Source organism: Xyrauchen texanus, chromosome 19 (assembly GCF_025860055.1).
Source record: "Xyrauchen texanus isolate HMW12.3.18 chromosome 19, RBS_HiC_50CHRs, whole genome shotgun sequence".
In the NCBI taxonomy this organism is placed as follows: Eukaryota; Metazoa; Chordata; class Actinopteri; order Cypriniformes; family Catostomidae; genus Xyrauchen; species Xyrauchen texanus.
In genome coordinates, this window is record NC_068294.1 from 43,891,046 (window position 1) to 43,903,859 (window position 12,814).

General features: G+C 37.8%; 2 protein-coding genes across 2 annotated transcripts; both read left to right on the forward strand.

Moving 5' to 3' along the window:
* Positions 1-510: 510 nt before the first annotated feature.
* Positions 511-6,185, forward strand: cd74a (CD74 molecule, major histocompatibility complex, class II invariant chain a). The gene is made up of 8 exons (XM_052149516.1): positions 511-689; positions 2,745-2,914; positions 2,999-3,099; positions 3,191-3,242; positions 3,851-3,946; positions 4,034-4,231; positions 5,591-5,612; positions 5,763-6,185. Coding segments are annotated over exons 1-8 (714 nt in total). The 5' UTR covers positions 511-615; the 3' UTR covers positions 5,764-6,185.
* A 1,917-nt stretch (positions 6,186-8,102) lies between these two features.
* si:dkey-201i24.3 (reticulocyte-binding protein homolog 2a) lies at positions 8,103-9,532 on the forward strand. Its single transcript, XM_052149777.1, has 5 exons — positions 8,103-8,231; positions 8,325-8,424; positions 8,530-8,648; positions 9,001-9,108; positions 9,323-9,532. Exons 1-5 carry the CDS (start codon positions 8,220-8,222, stop codon positions 9,530-9,532), a joined length of 549 nt encoding a protein of 182 aa, XP_052005737.1. The 5' UTR covers positions 8,103-8,219.
* The last annotated feature ends 3,282 nt before the right edge of the window (positions 9,533-12,814 follow it).

Below are 12,814 nucleotides of genomic sequence, written 5' to 3' on the forward strand. Positions count from 1 at the left end.
CACGTCAATAGATTTATTCTGCAGTGGCCAATCAGAGAAATTGGGAGCATGGATCAAGTGTATCTAGAGCATCCTCCAATCCATTGAGATTTTATTATGACACAGTTTTTATGTAATGCACAGTTTAGCACTTTACATGTGTTGACTATTGAAATATAGATGAGAAAGATGCAAATGCAACATAATATTGACTCAAAATTGTTTCTTCGATGTCCATTATAATACAGCACATCTATTGCCTTTACATTTTTGTTATTGACTTATTAATAAAAGCTATTATATGATATTTTATGATTAATAATTATGCTTTTTTATTATTATTATTTTGATCAAACATGGAGGAATGGGAATGTTTTTGCTTTTCTCTTCTGTTTTGTAAATCTCAAGGACTTCATTGAAGTTTCAGTCTCTCCATCAACTGATGACGCTCTGCTCAACAGCCAATCACATTTCAGATGATGCCCATTTGGAGAACTGAATCCACCTTCGCGTCTCTAGAATCTGGGGTTTTCCGTCAGACACATCCTGAAAAGCGGGTTCTGGTGGCGTTTAAAACCCTGTTGAGACTCAGAGTGAATTTCATTTAGTGCTGGAGCTCATAAACACACAGTTGGGATGGCAGAGCATCAAAACGAGGCGCTGATTCAGCGCGTGCCGAGCGAGGAGACCATCATCCCGGGACCTTCACGGTAAATCATCAATACACCTGATCAATCAGCATTAACTGTAGGCTATTGATCAGCTGACTTTTGCATTGTGATTGCAAAGTGTGGGGCACATAATAGATGCTTGTAATTATAAAACAGTATTTGTGGGGGTATTTATGCAAACTGTAAACTTTTTTTTTTCTACTGCATGAAAAAACAAGCATTTAAAAAAAATGTGTACTTGCTAATTTGACACTTCAAGACGGGCTTGATAATTGTGCGTATAATAAAAGCAGTTATTCGTGCTAATTATTCATTATTAAACTCATCGCAGTTCAAAAGCGAGAAAAACGCGACGATGGAAACGGAACTCTGCCTAGCTACTAGTGACGTCATGGGCGCTGCTGTTCGTGATTGGGTGTTTATAAATGTTACAGCTCTGAAATTAAAGTTTACAAAAAGTAATTAATGTTATTTTAGTCTTTGACTTTCTTATTTTTATATCTTTGGAAAAGTGGAGAAATATGTAGAAACATTATGTAATGTTATTTATGTGAAGGCTGTTATAAAACAATAATGTTTTTTGTTTTACATGCTGAATAGTTTTAATAAATACAGATTTTAAATTATTTCGATTTTTTCATTTATTTATTTATTTTTAAGTTTAACCTTTTTGCGTAAATGTAAAAAGGTTAGTCAGAGGTCCTTAAAAGACAAAAACCGCCATAAAAATATGAAATTTTTTTTATATTTCTTTACCCAACATCAGTTTTGATCATAACTACCAAATATTTATTCATGTTCAGGATTTTAAACCTTCTAAATGCCTGTTTGTTTACATGATGCCACTGTTGTTTTTTAATGAAAATAAACAAACAAACAAATAAAAAATTAATGTTTTACCATATACGAAATGCTAAGGGGAATATTTTATTTATTTATCTGGAATATCACAGTCTGGATTATGTTAATGATTAGCAACAATATTGATTTTGATGCATTATTTGTATTTTTTGTGCGGTGTCGGATTAAAAAAACCCCTCACACTCAGGACCTCAGAGGGCAAAAATGTCCACATCAAAAAGCCGCCATAAAAATATTAAATATTAAAATTATTTTCCACTTTCACTGACTTTCATGTTCAGATTTAACCATTTAAATGCCAGTTTGTTTAAATAATACCACTGTTTTTTTACACACACACACACACACACACACACACACACACACACACACACACACACACACACACACTTGTATCTGCATCATATATTCAGTTGTCCTGCAGGTCTCTATAATACAGTAAACAGTGAATAGGGGAAAAGCTTGTATTTGCTCCACAGGATAAACATGAGGGAAATGGCGCCATCTGGTGGAAAAATATTAAAAATGTACATTTTGAAGCCAGGACTCCAGAATGAAAGTAAAATATCATAGAATTCATGATTTTATGCTTTAATGGCACTGGGATCAAATATGGCAGTTTTAATGAGTTTCAATTGGGACATTTTGTCCTGAAGGTCCCGAGTGTAACTATATTGTGTACTCAGTGTGTTATAGATGTGTTATAGGAACTGAGATTGAAATGTCAAAATTCCCCCCAAAATACACACCTTTGGCAAAATGACGCAGACAAAATGATCGAAAAAAACAAAAACAAAAAATAAAAAAATGTCCCGAAGGTCACACAAGTGCTAATTATAACTGGTGCAGCTTTAATACATAATTATAATCATTTAGCTTCATATACATTATAAATCGGTAGTTGACAAATAGCATAAACATGACATTTATTTATGTTTCAAAATCAAGATTTAGGTGAAACTGCATAAAAGAAAGAGTATATTTTAGATGTTGTATCAGGTCACGAAGATTTTGATGTTTTTCAGCATTTTCAATCTCCTTTTAAAGCTTTCTAGTTGATTCCAATAGTCCTGCGGCAGTCTCTCTGTTAATATAAACTCATAAAACTACATTTATAATAATTAAACATGAGAAAAATTATTATTAACGATAACCCAACACACACTAACAAACACCAGTAGTGAACGTTGATTTGGAAACATTATTTTGTGTTGTGTGTGGCGCCCCCTGCAGGAACTCTAATGGTAAAGCACTGAAGGTGGTCGGACTGACGGTTTTGGCATGTCTTCTGCTGGCGGGTCAGGCGCTGACCGCTTACTTCGTCTGGGGTCAGAGAGAACACATCAACGCTCTGAGCAACGGACAAGAGAAACTGAAGGCAGAGCTCACCCGCAAGGTGTCAGGTACGACAAAGAGCAGCGCCGAAATGTGTAAAATAACGATGTAGAAGTTTCTAAACGTTGCGTGTCCGGTCTTCTGTGTGACAGCTGGAGCTTCAAAGGTGATGCACATGCCCATGAAGAGTCTTTCACTTCTGAAGGACTACAGCGACGAGACATCCGACAAGAAACAGAGCGTCCCACTTATGGTCAGAGAACGGCCTTTTTAGAGGATGCGTTTGATAAACATTATTACCATTTTAATTCACATTCAGTCATTTCTTATTGTTGCTTTTATAGAAACTGCAGCCAGCTTTTCTGAGCCCGAGAGAGGGGAGCGGACTAGTGGAAGGTACAGAACGAAATGTATTGCGATTGTATGCAATGCTTTTAATCTACATGTATTCTGTTTATTGCATGAATGTTAATGGCTGGTTCATTATCAGAACAGACTGTAGGGGGCGGTAGAGCAAGATGTTCAATCCTTATTCAGACCAGGGCTGGACTGGTAATCTGGTATCCCGGGCATTTTCCTGGTGGGCCGACGCACTTTGGGGGCGTACTGGCCATCGGGAGATAAGCTGAAATGAGCCGCCGCGTTATACAGAACGGAGCACATAACGGTGCCACGATGTGCAGAAAAGGCCCGCGAACCGCCCCCCGCTCGCTCAACAACATTTGGGCCAGTTGCTATGTAAAATCCCGGGACGATTTCTCTTCCCAGTCCAGCCCTGATCCAGACCTATGCATTTATTTTGGCAATTAAATTTGATTTAAACATTTTATATATATATATATAAACATTAAATAACTTTTACTAACATAACAATGCATTTAATTCAATTATTGAATATTGAGAAGTGTAGAAATGTTTTTGCGGCATTTGACAAGCATCTACATTTTATACAGAGCATATAATTGTTGGGGATTTTTGACTAAACCTGCACATTTTGTCTGAAGCTTCTAGACTGATGCCAAAGAGAGTTCATCAGCCCATGAGGAGTATGCCACTCCTGATGGACCCAGATGTAGGGATGATGAGCACACCTGAAGCAGGTGAGGCACACACACACACACACACACACACATGATCATTCTGATATAAAGAAGCTGTTCAGATATGACACCTGTCTCTTCCTGCAGCCATTGAGCTGGAGAGCAGATGTCAGCTGGAGTCGGTGAGGGAGGTGAGACCCGGATTCTTCCGCCCTCAGTGTGACGAGCAGGGCAACTATCTGGCCTTGCAGTGCTGGCACAGTACCGGATACTGCTGGTGTGTGGACAAGGACGGCAATGAGATCAAGGGAACACGCGTCCGTGGAAGACCACAGTGTGGCTCAGGTGTGTGTTAATGGCGTGGTGTGATTGCCTGCGTTCTCCCAAAAATGAAAATTCGGTCATCATTTACTCACTCTCGTGACACAAAGGGTTTTAGGCAGATATAACGGCCTTCAAACTCCATAAAAGGACAAAAACATAATTAAAGTATCATATAAGGAAAGTGGACACTATCCCTTTAAGCGAGAAAGAAATATAATTGTCAAAATATAAATAGCTAAAGTATTGAACAACACAACATAGGAATTGTTTGAAAACTCAGTTTCAATCATTTATAATAAAAAAAAATTAAATAAAAAAAAACGTTAAAACGGTAAAAACATCAAACTGATCAAATGTTCATGTGTCATATGTCGTTGGAAAGCTCTTAAAGAGTAAAATACAACCAGACTATTTGTTTTACTCACACGAAAATATAGCGAGTAACAGCTAAATATATGTCTTTGACAATTATGTTTCATGTGAACAGGTATTATATTCTGCATTTTTGCTAATAAATTTACAAAAAAGTAACGTAACATAGAATATCACATGTCATTATTTAGAGTCTGTGATTATCTTTCAAACGAGTCCACACACAAGATAATCAGATGTATAGATCATTAGATAATCCACATGAAGCACAATGTTACATATGACCACCAGGAGATGGCGCCAAATACACGACACAGACTCAATGATGCCTCAAATGACACAGAATGAAACTCATTCTGTGAAATCTCATTTCATTTGTAATGCTGTAACTTTTGATTGGTTTGTCGAATCACGACAAAAATTTTCTCAGATACAGTTGACATGATTGTGAACAAAACAAAAGCCGTTTGTTCGAGCCAACTTATTTAGACCCAGAGATATGATGTCAAATAAGAAAAAAAGTTACTTTTTGGCTGAAGTTTTTTTTTGTGACTTTTTCAGCAGTTTCTCAGGCTGAGCATCTCAAAATGTATCATAATATCATTAAAACATTTGAAAAGTTTTCTCTTCAGTGATAACAAACACTTGACCCTCCTTGTTTTAATCGAGTTATATGCTTTTAATTTTGGGCATGAAACAGGAAATCTTTAAAAACACGTTCAGAGCTTAAAGGGTTCATTTGTACTGCCAAGATCCAAAAACGCAGAATGAACGTCATCATTAAGTAGTCCAAAAAAACGTGCGCACCATATTCAAAGTCTCTTTGTTGTTTTGTATTTCAAACTTGACACATGGCGATTGTTGACATGAGACGGCAGCATATTTCTAATTGAACAAAAGTGCGAATTACATTTTTGGGTGAACTGTCACTTTAAGAGAAAACACATGAATCAGCCAATGTCTAAAATACTGACATCTTCCTATCTCTCCCTTTCTGTGCTTTTACAGATGCTGACATTCTCAATGAGTGGTAATTTACAGTCAAATTTTATAGTTTGTTCTGTTAATATTAATACACGCACGCAATACAGCACAAGTAACTGATAATGTGCTGAAAATAAACAGGATTTTTTTACAGCAACTAATGTATTTTCCCTTCTCTCTCTTTCATTTTCAACAGATTGAGGTCAGTATTTCTAGAAACGAAGGTTATCTCCACCGACAACTATGTGTGATCTCCAACAATAAAGTCAAGGAGTTTCTCCTATCCTGATCAACTACTATTACTCCTTTAGTCATTAGTTACTCTGTCCTGATGGTAATTCAGATGGGAATATTTGGGTGATCCAATAATCTTGCTACTTTAGATCTCTTCTCATGATCTGTGTTTAGAATAGAAACAAACGCAATTATAATATTTCTAAGAGATTGTCTAACCCTTGTTCCAATAGTCTTCTATTGTGTAATGTTATTACTTTAGGTTTTCATTTTTAACCCGGGCATGTTCTCAGAGATGCTATTGAATATTAGAGTGATTATAAACCAGAGAGAGTGTAAATATGAGATGTTTAATAAACACATGCTCTTTTCAAATGTGAGTAAATTGTGTGTGATTTGTGATACACTGATCCTGCTGTCAAATTAGGTTAAATCAAGAATCACTATTACTATCGCTCATATTTAAAACCAACTAAAAACGTGCATCTGCCTAGTATCAGCTTACAACACCTTAGCTGTGAATAATTAGCAAATATTGGGGAATTTGTCAGGCCAAGTCCAAGATAATAGTAATATTTGCAAATAAATGTTATATATATATATATATATAAACAAATATTGAAATACTCTAGACAACATGTGATAAATGAACCAAATGTAAAGATAGTAAGTAACAAAATAAATAAATTACAGCCACAAGCAGCAAATGTGTCCAAACACAGAATAGATCTGGTGGCTCCTGAAATCTGATTGGCTGCTGGCAGCCATTTTGTTTTTATGTCAAATAGATATTTTAAGGATATTTTGGCATTTGAACCAAAGACGACGGCATGTCAAATTCCAACTACCTTCATGAAATGGTTGCAGAGACTGATGTTTGGTTTTGTTATAGCGCCTCCTATCTGTGGAATTGGATCAAATTTGGTGTGCACCTTCAAAATGACTTTGTGCCAATGTTTACCAAGTTTCGTTAAGTTTGGACTTTGCGTTTAGAAAATAATGGTTGATACCTGAAAATGGGCCATGCCCAACTAATTATTGGCTTGTAACTCCGAAATGCTTCGATGAATCAAAATTATTTTGAAACATTTATGTCAAGAGGGTCTGTGGATGATGTACACCAAATTTTGTGTGAATCGGATAAATGGCCCGGGAGGAGTTAAAACAAGTAGGTTTTTTATTTTAAATAAAATTCTCCTCTGATTCATTGAGTCAAGACAAAAAAATCTCTATAAATCAAATGATTTTATTTCAGCCTATAATTTTGATTCTAACCCATTTGGTTGAGAATATTTTAGCGAAAACGTGAAATTGTATACAAGAGTAGCAACAAACCTGCGGCTTGTGTTGGATGGTGGCGTGTGAGTTGGGATTTGGGGCCTCCATACAAGCTCTACGACTTACGGTCCCCGACGCCCCTTTCAGGGCAGAAAAAGCAGAACATTAGTACCGTACCTTCAGTGCTCGGACCGCTCATACAATACAATAAAGCAGTGACAGGATACAAAGTTTAGGCTACAATTGAGCAAAAAAACTGCTGAATAATAGAAAGCCTTGCACAAACACATCAGACGTGAATATGAACAGTATAAACTGTAAGTGCACACATATAAGATACTGATAAATCACGATGGTTGCACAGAAAATCAATGTGATCTAGTATTGATTTGTATGAATATAGTACCAATTTCTCTTGTAAAAAACAAAGAAATAGAAATCCTGTGATAGTATACTTATAGAGGAGTTATTCAGGTTCCTGGGCGCTCCAATCTCTCAGGACTTGAAGTGGGACACCCACATATGGCACTGTTCCACGGCACGGTTCGACTCGCTTTACTTTTCTGAGTTTGCGTTTCCACTGCAGTTTAGTGCTGCTTCAATGTGGGCGGGGTTATAGGCTGATCGTCATAGTTGCGGCGCCTCGACTGCCGTGACATCATCTTAAATACGACACAAACACCAAAGCAATAACACAACCGCTAGCTGTTAGCTACTAGCTCATTGTGCTGCATAAAGCAGTTGTTGCATGGTGATTTTACACAAGTGTAACAGTTAAATTGGTCTGGATGTTTTAGAAGCTTCCAGTAGCTGCTCGACTAAATAAAGTGAAGCTTTCAAGCAGAGTATAGAGTTAACGTAACAAAACGTCCCGTCCTCCATCGTGGACTTCAATGACACTGTGGCTCACACACACACACACACACACACACACATGGTCTCTCTCTCTCTCTCTCTCTCTCTCTCACACACACACACACACACACACACACACACACACAGATACAAAAACACAAACACACACAGGTGAAAGTGAACACTGAGCAATTAATATTTCAAGAGTGTAACTGAGCCACTTCAACACACAGAGCTGTGGGCAGTTTTCTTCAGTACATTCCACAGCACAGCTCGACCCAACAACATGGACACATCTGTGAGTATCTTCAGACACACAAACACAGAAACCATCTAAATCCACAGAGCGATGATCTGTTTACTTGAACCGGTGTGTGTGTGTGTGTTGTAGGTCGTTGTAGAAGAGAGACAGAATGAGTTGGGCAAGACAGCAGACAGGAAGAGAGACTTACAGGATCTCCTCAGACAGGAAGTAGAAACACACATTACTGGTGTGTGTGTGTGTGTGTGTGTGTGTGTGTGTGTATACTGTATATGAGTCTGAAGGTTACTGGTGTCACTATATTAACTAATGATGATAATGATGGTGATGTCAGAGGGCAGGGCCAGTGTTCAGACGAATCAGGAGCAGGTGGGACGCATCAGACAGCTCAAGGATGAACTGCAGAGAGAAGAGATCAGAGATCCTGACCAATCAGAACACAGCTCTAACACGGTGAGTGACCAATCAGAACAGAGCGTGTGATGTCACTGTGCTAAACCAGAGATTATTTAGCAGATATGGGCCACTTCTGTTCAAATGAATGGGAGAAATTGGAGCGCTCAACCAAGGAGCTCGGAGTGCCCAACGGTCAACGATGTAGAAAGGAAGTCCCGCCTTAAAATTGGCCCCGTTGACTTCCATTGTAAATGCCTCACTGTCACCTCAATTTTTGCTTTTTGTTTTTAAATGTAAAGATAGAAAAGACAACACACTATCCCAGAACAGTCTGAAGGTCTGTGCCAAGCGTGGTGGATGTGGCAGGTATTTAATGATGCGTATATGTGCGGGTGTGCTTGCCTCAAAGATGGCTCCTGAGAAACTCCTGGAGCGCAGAAAGAGACTTATGGAGACTCATGAGAGACTGATAGAGGAGGAACTGATAAAGATGGAGAGAGAACTGCAGGATGAGCAGGTGAGACCTTTTCTAAACCTCACAAAGCCTGTCAAGAACATACAGGTCCAATTTTACCCCACGTTACTTTTATGACAGTTCAAGGAGGAGTTCACACACAAATGACAATTCTGTCATCATTTCCTCACCAAACCCAATGTTAAAGTTCCTAAAGAATGAATCTCAGCCTCAGTCACCATTCACTCTCATTGTATGCTGATCATGTGATTGTCAGGTGTGTGGGGTAGAGGGCGAGCTGCTGTACCTGCGCAGAGAGAGACACATCCTGGTGCTGCAGATTGAGGCTCTGCGCAAAGAAAACCAGCAGGCCTGCGCAGACCTGGAGACCCTGAACAGACAACACCAACAGGAAGTGAACACACTCCGAGAAGAGAGCTTACAGGTGACGAATTACACAGGACAACTGGGATATCATATTGCGTAATCATTCTATTTTACAGTATGTATATATAACTATTATAGCGAGTTTGTGTGTTTATATAAAAATTAAGTTGAATCTCGCCATCACCCGGTTCCTCCTTTCCATTAAGAAGAGACCTTTTACACTGGTGACGAAACCCTGGAGTATTAATTTTTTAATTTTTTATTTAACCTTTATTTAACCAGGAAAGTCCCATTGAAGTTAAAAACCTCTTTTTCAAGGGAGTCCTGGCCAAGAGGCAGCAAAAACACAATCAATTACATTTATAAAGGTTATACAACACAAATAATTAAAAACATTTACAATTTAAACAGGTCAATTCAGGTTCTCTCAATCTGGACTTACAAGCATTTAAGGAAATAAGTTCAGATAATTTCAAGTCTTTTTGCAAAAAGTTCCATGCAGAAGGAGCGGAGTAGACAAAAGCCCTTTTCCCCAGTTCTGTTTGGGCAAATGGAACAAAGAGCAGCAAGTGATCATTTGATCGCAATGAATAAGAACCAACACTTCTCCATGTGATTAAACTACTGATGTAGGATGGCAACAGACCAAGCATGGCCTTATAGATAAAAATATGCCAATGCCCTGATCTCCTGTTGGACAACGATGGCCATCCCACTCTGGAATATAATTCACAATGATGGGTCAAATTTTTACAATTCGTAATAAATCTCAGAGACGCATGATAAACAGTGTCAATCTTATGCAGACATTGTGCCGAAGCGATCCTATACACCAGGTCACCATAATCTAAAACAGATAAAAATGTTGCAGTGACTAGCTGCTTTTTTGCTTTAAAAGAAAAACAAAATTTATTTCGAAAGAAAAAGACAGTTTAAGTTTGAGTTTCTTCACAAGGTTGTCTATATGAGGTTTAAAAGTGAGAGCATCATCAAGCCAAATGCCAAGGTACTTATAAAAATGAACCACCTCTATGACACTTCCAGTCAAAGTGAACACAGAAGGAGGAACTTTATAAACCTTCTTAGTATTACTAAACAGCATCAGCTTGGTCTTATCAGCATTGAGAACCAGTTTAAGCTGCATAAGCGTGTGTTGAACCACATCAAAACCTTTCTGCAAAGACTCAACCGCTTTAGCTGGGGACGATCCAAAACAATAAATAATCATGTCATCAGCATAGAAATGCATATTAGCATCCAATTCATTTATATACATAATAAACATGAGAGGACCCAATATTGAGCCTTGTGGCACCCCCTTGTGGACCTTCACTAATGCAGAACATAGACCATCACATTTACCACACTGAGTCCTGTCACTCAGATAATTCATGAACCAGGAAACTGCACAATCAGACAATCCCAAACAAAGAAGCCTATGCTTTAAAACCGCATGGTCCACTGTGTCAAAAGCTTTCGACAGATCAAGAAAAAGTGATGCACAGAATTGCTTTCTATCAAGGGCGACAAGTATGTCATTAATTACTTTGGTAACAGCAGTGATGGTACTGTGCTTTTTCCTGAAGCCTGATTGCAGTTTAGAGAGAAGTTCATTTGAGTATAAAAACTCTTTTATTTGGTCTGAAACAAGGGATTCTAAAATTTTTGACAAAACACATAAATTAGATATAGGCCGATAGTTAGTTAAAACTGCTGGATCACCTCCTTTAAACAAGGGAGTAACAAAAGCTGACTTCCAAACTGATGGTATTTCATTATTTTGAATTGGCAAATTAAGAAGAATTGTAAGGGGCTCAGCAACTAAATCAGCCGCCTTATTCAAAAAATAAGGCTCTATTAAATCTGGTCCAGGAGGTTTTCTGAGATCTAACGCTTTAAGAGCTCCATGCACCTGCTGCACAGTAAAAGAAACAAAATTAAAAAGCTCTCCAGAAAACACTGGGGAGTATGTGCATGGAGTGACAGCGACTACTCCTGTCGACTCGGACAGAGAACCAACTAGAGGTCGACCGATATTGGTTTTTTCAGGCCGATGCCGATCTTTTGAAATCCGGGTCGGCCGATGGCCGATTAATGTTGGCGATTTATTTTGGCCGATATTTGGTCGATATGTGCTTGTTTTTAACCTCTTATTTGAACCTTTTATTTGAAAGATAAAATGTAACACACATAATTACTTAAGATAGACAAAATTTCTCAACAAATACATTTATTGAACACTTGACCAATCTGCACTTGTACACTTAAATTAAAAATGTATAATGTAAAAACATATTGTAAAAATAATGTATAACAAATATATTAAATAAACAAAGCAGGTGTTACGAACTGCTCCGAGACACGAAGGTTGAGATCCAAATGCAGCTTTAATTAAGGGGCAATCCAGACATGTAATCCAATATTCAGAGCATCAAGAGAAGCACAGGCATAACTAGGGATGGGTATCGTTAAGGTTTAATGGTATTACTACTCTTACCGATACTGCTTATCGATCCGGTACTTCAACGGTATTCTTAACGGTTCTTTTGTTATAATATATATATATATATATATATATATATATATATATATATATTACACAAATATAAACGTTATATAGGCAGTGATTTAATTTCAGGAAGGTCTACTAACATTACTGTTCAGGTGTGGTCTAAAAAGAAATCTAATAAAGTAATCAATTGTAAAATAACACTGCATAGTTTATCATAGATAGATTAATGCTCATTAATGCAGAAGTTATTCATTCAAGAGCTGTAAGTGATTTTCTCTTTGCCTTTTGTTGTTTGATTCGCAGTAATGGCTCAATCGTCAGCATGTTTAATAGACCGCTTCCCCTTTAAGACCGAGTCTAATAGACTCCTGATGCGCCATATTTTTCTCCCAACTATTTCCATAACTACGTCCATTTAAGACATAAACTGTGTTTAAGTGAATCTCCAAGCCGGTCGTTTTGACATATTTTTGTGTATATTTGATCGTTTAGACGCGCACATGAAACCCAAAGTAGCCTATAGTTTGCTTGTCTCGTTGCGGTGTGTTTCGGAGCGTGCGCCGCCTTGGGAACGGAATCTCTTGCACTCTTTTTATTATTAAACGCGTCCCGCAATTTAGCAACAGTAGCTAGACTACATTTTACAACAATCACCGATCGTGCTGATTCTGAGTTTGAGTTTTAGGGAGAAATGTCAGAGCACCGCTGTGAAGGGAAGTAAGTTGTGCTAGACAGAATGCGGCTTATGTATAAATATTCTCTTTATAATCTTTGGAAGGCGAAATCTAAAATAAAATCAGACTAATATCACAGATCTAAACCAGGCTATGTTTGAATGTTTAGTTCTGTCACTCATTAAGCAGGGCTCGT

Bases quoted from the DNA above. Each gene is read 5' to 3' on its own strand.
- cd74a (XM_052149516.1), top strand. From the start codon at position 616: ATGGCAGAGCATCAAAACGAGGCGCTGATTCAGCGCGTGCCGAGCGAG. The intron at 690-2,744 runs GTAAATCATCAA...CGCCCCCTGCAG, and splicing joins ATCATCCCGGGACCTTCACG to GAACTCTAATGGTAAAGCAC. The intron at 3,947-4,033 runs GTGAGGCACACA...CTCTTCCTGCAG, and splicing joins GATGAGCACACCTGAAGCAG to CCATTGAGCTGGAGAGCAGA.
- si:dkey-201i24.3 (XM_052149777.1), top strand. The intron at 8,425-8,529 runs GTGTGTGTGTGT...TGGTGATGTCAG, and splicing joins AGTAGAAACACACATTACTG to AGGGCAGGGCCAGTGTTCAG. The intron at 8,649-9,000 runs GTGAGTGACCAA...CTTGCCTCAAAG, and splicing joins CAGAACACAGCTCTAACACG to ATGGCTCCTGAGAAACTCCT.